The sequence below is a fragment of the Lactuca serriola genome, chromosome 5 (assembly GCF_051521515.1).
Source record: "Lactuca serriola cultivar US96UC23 chromosome 5, Lser_US96UC23_V15, whole genome shotgun sequence".
NCBI lineage: Eukaryota > Viridiplantae > Streptophyta > Magnoliopsida > Asterales > Asteraceae > Lactuca > Lactuca serriola.
Genome location: NC_136412.1, coordinates 240,739,823 through 240,749,148, shown reverse-complemented (window position 1 = coordinate 240,749,148; position 9,326 = coordinate 240,739,823). Strand labels below are relative to the sequence as shown.

Below are 9,326 nucleotides of genomic sequence, written 5' to 3'. Positions count from 1 at the left end.
ATGGAGTAACCGATCATAATGACTGAACGTGTACAATTTAACAAATTGAAGGGATATATATAGATGAAAAAAATTAATTAACCAAATGTATACAAATCAAAAATATATTATCTTTTCAAAGATTTTGGACTTACTCTTGGGTATCAGCGATAATCTCCGACATCAGTATAAATGACCAAAAATATTGCTATTTTTATAAGTTGATGTAAAAAATACTCTTCGAATTATTTTGAAATAACTGTTACAGTTTAGTTTTGCGAAATGTGATATTTTTGGAAGTCTTCGACTAATTTATTTCTATTTTTTGATTTTCTGATTGTGTTATAAATCCAAGTTGAAGTCTGAAAACTTTTAGATTGGGCCACTTCAAACAAAAGCAAGTCTACGACGAACAAACGAGCACCCCAACAACCACGAACAAAGTTCATTCTTTCGTTCCGCTGATCAGAAATCAAGTGCTCGCGCAAACACACACACACACAAACACAAATCATTCCATAATCCAGTTTCTGTAAATTGAAAATCTGTAAGTATCTCACTGTCCTCGAATTCAACCTCTCCGAAACCCTAGGGTTTTTTTCTTCCATTTTTCTTTAAACCGGTGCGTGGATTTTTCGGTTTGAGTAAGTTTTAACGATTGAAACATGAAATTTTCAGGCCTTAAAAATGGAAACATCATCTTCAGTTATAACTCCGGAAGATGTATTGGAGTCGCTGATGAACGACGGCACAATTGACACGATGAGATTGAAAATCATTAATCAGCTGAAAGCCAATGTATGTTTTAATGTCATTTTCATCTCCATATTAGTGTTTTCACGATCAATATGACTGGATTTCTTTGAGAATATTCAATCGTGATATCTCCTCAGTGAAAAAAAACTGAAGTTTGATAAGTGTTTTTTTCTGAATAAGAATGTCGATGCACTTCTCACGGGAATAGTTTTCCCTTTTTCTGTGCTTGCTCTTGATTTTAAATTTTATCTCTTTGTTTAGGGTTCTTACAACTTTGTACTTGTAGTTTTTAGGCTTTAGAGGTTTTAGATAGTATAATAGTCTTGTTGTGTGGTATTCTATATGATCTCAAGATGTGTTTTGTTCGTACAGGAAGAGCTGAAGAGTACCACTATAAAAATGGTAGAGCAAAGCAAGGTTCTCAACACACCAGGGGCAGAGAAACAAACTAAAAGGGAACTCTTTGATGCTCTTAGACAAGAACTTGAGTAAGTTTCATCTGAAGCGTTAGCTAGCCATTTATACTCTATAAAAGACATTTAAAGATTGATAACATTTTCTTCTACATACTCTCTGGCATTATATTCTAGTTGTACCTTCATTTGTACAGAACCCCTGTGCTTGAGAAGGCTTCTAAATCAGTTTGGGAGTTGATTTTAGACAATAATGGACTTGGGAGAGAGATAAATGAAACAGTTGAAAAAGTGTTTTGTCGGCTTAGTGGTCGAGAACCTCCATTGTTTCCTTCAAATGGTGAATTGCAATTAGAAAAAGGAAAAGCTAAAAAGGGTGAACAAGGCAAAGGAAAAGAAAAAGAAGTTCAAAGTGAAAAGGAGAATCTGGAAACTACATCAAAGAAAAGAAAGTTGGGGACAACAAATATGAAAGATGCTGTAGATGAATTTGCAAAATAATCTCTACTTCTTCTTCTTTCACTCATCAAATACAAACCCCAAGGCAAGTATCACTATCTAATACAACAAATAACAACATGTAATTGTATTTATTTTTATTTGTTTATTATATATACAGAGCATCCTGTTGCTGTATAAACTTAGCTACATTGATTTTTAATTGCGTGGATTCTTCAAAGCACAATGCCCTAATAAGAAAAGGGTTGAGAGTAGAATGCTATAATTGGATTACCCTGATTTAGTTGGTAACATTGTTAAATTTGGTTGGATAAAAGCAGGGAGCAAATGTTGAAGGCCTTGCAGTGGCTGCAGGTGGTGGTGGTGGTGTTTTCAGACAAATGGGATGTTGTTTTCAAGTGTCTGGAAATCCGATTACTACAGGCCAGTTTTCTGACTTTACACTTTGTGGAACTTCTAAATGATTTGACAATAGGGATCACTGTTTTATAAATTGTTGTTAGAAAGTAGGTGTTATTATTCGCTTTGATTGGTTCATTATAAGTAAAGGCTAGTTATAAGTTAGTTTGTTGAGGAGCTTGATGCTTGTTTGAAACTCGAAACATGGTGTTAGTTTTGATTCAGTATGTTGTAGTGATGTTGTTTGATTATTTCATCTTTATCTTCGTGTGTTCATGAATGAAGTGGATGAAATTAACTCAGATTTTGATTTGTGAACCATCTTGTAAATCCACATTGTAATCCATTTTTTAACCAGATCCAGTTTGTTTTTTTAAGTTAATAAAAATATTATTTGTTATTATTATTATATTTTTTCTTGTACTTAAAATTTAAATTACTATTTGTATTAAAAATAAAACAAAAAAAAGAAGTGAAAGGTGCAAGATGATTATAAGGTATGTTGAAAGAATAGAATGAAAGATCGAGTGGAAATGGACATAGAAATGAAGAAGAAAAATGGTATAATTATCACGTAGCCTCATAAATCAAGAATGTTCACTAATAAGACACCCTTGGATATCCTCTTAACCAATTTTTAAAAAGTCAACTTATAATTAACTATTTACAATCAGTTTTTTCGGAAAACGATGTAATTTCAATCAATAAAAATATTTCAAAATTAAATTAGGTCTTTCAATATGATAGTTAAGTTAGCTTGATTAACTATGGTAGGTACGGTCAAGATGAAAATGAGTCTTCGAATAATTTCATCATCATTATGGAGTATCCGGAGAATTGGCAAAAAGGGATTATGAAAGGGGTTGTGCTTAAGCACCATTATCATTTTATCCATCTAATCAATCATTTATTTTTTGATTTCAAATCATTTTTTTTGTTTTTTTATTGTTTTTTTTCTTTTATTTATTAGATTATTCGTGTTATTTAAAAAAAACAAGTAAAACTTTTTTTTTTTGGAATTACACAAAAATACAATTTTATATTGGAAAAGGTAATTTTATTCATTCGTAAAACTTTTATATATATGATATTTTGATATTGATAAAAAAGCTTTATTATTATTATTATTATTATTATTATTATTATTATTAATAAAAACTTACTTTTCGTGGTCATTACATTCATTTATAAATAATCTCTTTCTATTTATTATTATTATTATTATTATTATTATTATTATTATTATTTGATTTATCTTTATCTTTTAACTTTAATTTTTTTTTAATAATAAAGAATTTGATTTGACCTAACTTTAACTTTATATATTATATAAACGATTCGTTCGATTCAATTCATTTCAATATTCGTTCATTTCAATTCATATCAAGATTCATGAAATTGGTTCGATCATTCTTATGGCAAGTTTTCAAACTAACCTGGTATGTATTTGTTATGGATAAATTTAATTTATTCGTAAGTTGTTATATGTTATATTTTTAGTTGAATTTTTTTTTAAATTGACCAAGTATATATTTATATTTGTTAGGTGTTTAGCAATCATAAAAATGTAACGTAGTGGATGTAAGAAACGACACGGTCTCTTGGATATGTGGTTGTTATTAAAAGAACAAAAACAAAAGGAAGTGGATATATTTTAAAAATTATTTTTATGTTTGATCGGGGTGGTGTACCTAGAGTCTTGAAGACGTCCACCAAAAATACAGGGTACAAAAAAACAAATTGTCCATTTGAAATTTTTGCTTGTTACTATAAGTCGAATGATGTTTGGAGGTTTAAAGTTAAAAATGATGAATATAATCATGAACCTGCAATGTATATGGAGGGTCACCCATATGCAAAACAGTTAACCCCAAATGAATCAAAAATGGTTGAAGAAATGAAGATAAACAATATCCCCACATAAGATATTATATTGACACTGAAGTGACAAAATTTCAAAAATGTTTCTACAGTAAAAACAGTTTATAATGAGCGTTACAAACTTCGAATGGATGAGCGTGGAGACCGAAGTCAAATGCAAGTTGTCTTCAGATTTTTGCATTCAAAATGATATATATTTAACCATCATTCAAATAATATTAGTAAATATGCTTTGAGATATTATTTCCACGATGGTTAAATATATATCTTTTTGAATGCAAAAATCTGAAGACAACTTGCATTTGACTTCGGTCTCCACGTTCATCCATTCCAAGTTCGTAATACTCATTATAAACTATTTTTATTGTAGAAACATTTTTGGAACTTTGTCTCTTCAGCGCCGATAGAATATCCTGTGCAGGGACATTGTTTATCTTCATTTCTTCAACCATTTTTTATTCATTTGGGGTTAACCGCCTTGTATATGGGTGACACTCGATATACATTGCAGGTTCATGATTATGTTTATCATTTTGAACGTTTAACCTCCAAACATCATCCGACTTATAGTAACATGCAAAATTTTCGAATAAACAATTTGTTTTTCTGGACCTGTATTTTTGGTGGACATCTCCGAACCTCTAGGTACACCCCATTCACACATAAAAATAATTTTTGAAATATATCCACTTCCTTTTGTCTTTGTTCTTTTAATAACAACCACGTATCCAAGAGATCGTGTCGTTTCTTGCACCCACTCCGTTAAATTTTCACGATTACTAAACATCTAACAAACTTAAGTATATACTTGTTCAATTTTAAAAAATTACACTAAAAATATAACATATAACAACTTACGAATACACTAAATTTATCCATCAAAAATATATACCAAGTTAGTTTGAAAACTTGTCATAAGAATGAACAATCAACAATTTCGTGCATGTTGAAATGAATTGAATCGAGCAAATATTGAATTGAATAGAATCGAACAAATCGTTTATATAATGTATAAAGTTAAAATTATGTCAAATCGGTTTATTATTAAAGAAAAAGTTAAAGTTAAAAGATAAAGATAAAAAGAAGTCAATAATAATAATAATAGAATAGAAAAATAGATTGTTTATGAATGAATGTGATTGACCAACACACACAAAAGTAAGTTTTTTTTATCTAATATGAAATTGCCAGTGTTGCTGAAATCGGCCTTGGCGGCCGATTAATCGTTTGACGGCCTTAAACCGATTACGATTAGTGTGTTTGGCGGAAATTGGTCAAAATCGGTCAAAGTCGCCTTGGCGGTCTCGACGGTCATAGGCGGGAATTTTTAAAAAAATTCAAAAAACTTTAATTTTCAAATATTATACCAAAATTTTAAATTTTCAAATTTTTATGCTTTCAAATTTTAAAATATTAAATTAATTTTTCAAAATTTTAAAATTTTAAAATTTCAAATACTTAGTTTTTTAGGGAATATTAATTTTTTAAATAATTTTATTAATAATTAAGGGTCCCCGATTAATTCCGATTAATCATCGCCTAGTCCGATTAATCGTTTATCGTCAGTCGACCGCCGAACGATTTTTACAACCTTGGAAATTGCATTTGCATTTTTATTGTACGTAATTCCAATATTAAAAGTAAGGTTTTTTTTAATCAATAATAATAATAAGTAAGCTTTTTTATTCAATATAAAAATATCATATATATATATATATATATATATATATATATATATATATATATATATATATATATAAAAGTTTTACGATAAACAAAATTATCTTTTTGTAATATGAAATTGCATTTGTAGTGTAATTCAAAAAAGATAAGTTTTTATTTATTTAAATGATTAGAATAATCTAATAAATAAAAGAAAAGAAAAAACAACAAAAAACAAAAAGGAAATAAACAAAAAAAATAATGTCAAATAGTATCTGGATAAAAACTTAAATCAACAACTATAGTTGTGATGAAAATATGTCCCATAATTTTCCGACATAACTACATTTCCGTTCATTTGACAGTTCATCGTAGCTTTCTTTTAATAATTCAACACCCTCTTCAAAAACAAAATTAGCATAATCAGTTACATTGACATTAATTAAATCAAGCTTATGCCAAATTTATCAATAGACGTAATGGTATTGGTTGGTTCGCACATGAGTAAATTACAATTTTGTGGGCACAATGCAACCCATAACTATGGCGGACAACCATAGTCCTCAGTTATTTGATGTACATCAGGCCGGTCCAATCATTGTTTGATTTTTTCCAACGCATGGTATGAAACATTTCCACACAAATCTTTAAAATGGGGTATGTTGTATCGATGCATCAACTTAGTTCGGTTTGTTACTAAAATATTCTTTATCGTTGTTTGTTGTGATGTCACTACCTTTTCTATTCTATTAAAAAAAATTATCTAAGTTAGCATATTGTGTCTGCAAGAATTTTTTCAACTTCGTGTGTTGGCTCTCAACTCTATTGTTAGTGTAGTATCCCGATCTCTTAAAAAAAATTCACTCAGCATCTATCTTGTAACGTCCTCTACAATTAGTAAATATATTTTGAGATATGTATCGTCTACAAAGTATCTGAATGGCCGATGGAAATACTTTTTCACATGCATTCATCACGCATGGATTATCATATATGTCGATTATGGTCTTAAGACAATTTAAAACCTAAATGCAATTGGATTCATTTTCTTTATCCATGAACCCAGAACCAATTGAAAATGTTGTGTTTGTTGAAGTAACACCAACAATCTCCAAAAAATGCATGTTATACCTATTAATAAAAGAAAAATAATTAGTATAACAAAACATAAAAAGGCATGTTATGCCTATTAATAAATACAAACAATTAAAAATAAAATATTTGTACTTGTTAGTCATTGGTTGTATCCACATAACGCACCATTGTAATACCGAACCAATTAATATCCGTGATAAATAAATACAAACTTTGCTTTTGTTCAATTTTATATAGTCGTTCGAATTTTATACGGTTAACGAAATTTATAATAATAATAATAATTAAAAACAACAAAAAACTAAAATATGGAAAAAAAAATCAAAACAAAAACTAAAAGAAAAAAAAGGATGAAATTGAAAAAGAAATGAAAGGTACTTATAGATTTAGCCTTATGAAAGTTAATAAACAAATAGACGATGAAAGATGACATTTCATCATCTTTATAAGATATGTATATGAATATTATCATGGTTTACATGTTTATAGATGTTGACTATAGGTAACGTGACATTTCATCGTCTTTATAAGATATGTATATGAATATTATCATGGATTTACATGTTTATAGATGTTGACTACGGGTAACGTGTCAACGTGTGGATAGTTATTATATAGAGTAAATTGCAAAAATGGTCCCTGTGGTATGCAAAATTTTGGGGTTTTAGTCCAAACCATGAGTTTTTTGGAACCATAGTCCTTTTGGAGTGGTTTCTATGTGGTTTTGGTCCCTGGACTTAACTCCCGTTAAGTTGGAACTGTTAAGCCCCCTCACGTGCCTCACACGTGAGGGTAATTTCGTCATTTCATGTCAGGGACCATTTTTGCATAAACGGTTTTTTGGATTAATTGACATTTACCCCTCATTTACTTTCCCCAACACTCGTCAACTCCCCAACTCCTTCCTTCTTGCTTCTGCTCCATTGAACCTGCAAAAAACCCTCGTTGCTTATCTAAACAAGATAATCGACACTACACATATAAGGGCATACGTTTAATAGGAAATGGTGTTCGTAATGTGGCATATCAGACCAAAACACGAAGTTGTTGATGTATCAACTGTATATGGTAAGCTGCTCTGTTTTCTTTAACTTTTATACTTTGCATTTTCTTATTGATTTAGAACAAAAAAATGCAAAATTTTAACTTTGTTAATATGTATAATTTTGATTTTTAGCTGGTGCACCCACATGGTTTAGTATTAAGCTTCATCACGGTGGGAAATTTACTAAATTACCTGATATAAAGTACATTGGAGGTGAAGTGCGTTATGTTGATTATGTGGACATTGATGAGTTTTCTGTGCATGAACTTGATGCCATAATGCTTGACCTAGGTTACCCAGACCCACGGAATTCTGACTTCGCTGATGAATCCCCAGTTATATACTACCATTTTAGGATACCCAATGGTGACTTTCAATTTGGTCTTAGAGCTTTAGGGAATGATCAGGATGTGATCAACCTTTCTAAATATATTGCACATAACAAGCTGATTGAGGTGTACACAGAGCATGGAAAGACAAATTTATTGACTTACTTCATGTCACCAAATGCAAAGGGTAAAGTTGTCATTGAGGAATTACCAGAAAATGATGATCAAGGGGCTGAAGTTGAGGGTCAAGTTCATGCAGATTCTTCAATGAAAAATGTGAACCATGGTAATGGTGAGCCTATTGGTGAGTTCATGTCTCTGATTCTTTTTGGGAGTAAGAATGATAGTTTCTCACCAGAGTATAGAAGGGGTAGGGTTGGGAATTCCAAAATAGGTGAAAGTTCTTGTAGCAATAGACGTAATTTAGATTATATTGATGAGGTTGTTCACATTTCAAAGGAAAAGAATGATGATCTGGATGGTTCAACTAATGTTCAGGAGGCAGCAACTTGTGTTCATATTGATGAGATGGATGGTGTTAGGGAGGCTACAAATGTTGTTCAAGAGGCATCAACTTTTGATGAAGAAGGCTACAACACCCCCCCTGTTAATAATGCTGATGAACAATTGAATGAGTTATTTGATAACCTTATGGAAAATTTGATTGGGAGTGATGATGATAATGCAGAGTATGAAGGGGATGGAGAATCTGAAGAGGGTAATCAAGAGTATGAAGAGGATGATGAATCTCAAGAAAGTGATCCAAATTTTGAAGAGTATGATGAATCTGAAAATAGTGATCCAGAGTATGAAGAAGATGAGAGACAAATAGAAGATGAAGATCATATGGATGACATAATGGATGTTGACAACAATATACAGGATGTGGATGTGGACATGGGAGATTTCACTCTCAATGTTGAAAGTGATGTGGAAGGTGGGCATGAACCTGAAGATATGGAAGTGATTAACAATGAGGAATTTGAATCTTTGGATGAAGGATCCGACCAAGACAGAGAGAGAAGAGCTCTTATCAAGAATTTGAGAAAAGAAAAAAGGTGCAGTCTTGGGGTAGTACATAAACAATCTTTTTCAGTTGGAGATAAATTTAATAGTAAAAAAGAATTAAAGGAGGCAATTGATTTGCATGCACTAGAATCAAGAAGGAATCTTTTCTTTAAAAAAAATGACAATGTAAGGCTTAGGGCACAGTGTAGAGGTGTTGTACCTGTCACCAATAAAGGCCAAGTGGGTAGTCAAGCTACCACTTCAAAAAGAAAGGGTAAAGAATTAAAGACACAAAAAGTA

At 30.8% G+C, this 9,326-nt stretch overlaps 1 protein-coding gene across 2 annotated transcripts; it reads left to right on the top strand.

The window, feature by feature from the left end:
- Nucleotides 1–339: 339 nt before the first annotated feature.
- LOC145053827 (antigenic heat-stable protein) lies at nt 340–2,324 on the top strand. 2 transcript variants are annotated; one of them, XM_079001934.1, is made up of 5 exons: nt 340–526; nt 658–777; nt 1,108–1,223; nt 1,346–1,692; nt 1,768–1,917. In XM_079001934.1, the coding sequence occupies exons 2-4, from the start codon at nt 667–669 to the stop codon at nt 1,647–1,649; spliced, it is 531 nt and encodes a 176-aa protein (XP_078858060.1). In that variant the 5' UTR covers nt 340–526; nt 658–666; the 3' UTR covers nt 1,650–1,692; nt 1,768–1,917. The 2 variants fall into 2 exon arrangements, with proteins under 2 accessions (XP_078858060.1, XP_078858059.1); XM_079001933.1 differs by lacking the exon at nt 1,768–1,917 and adding an exon at nt 1,928–2,324 and having other exon boundaries at nt 341–526.
- Nucleotides 2,325–9,326: the final 7,002 nt, after the last annotated feature.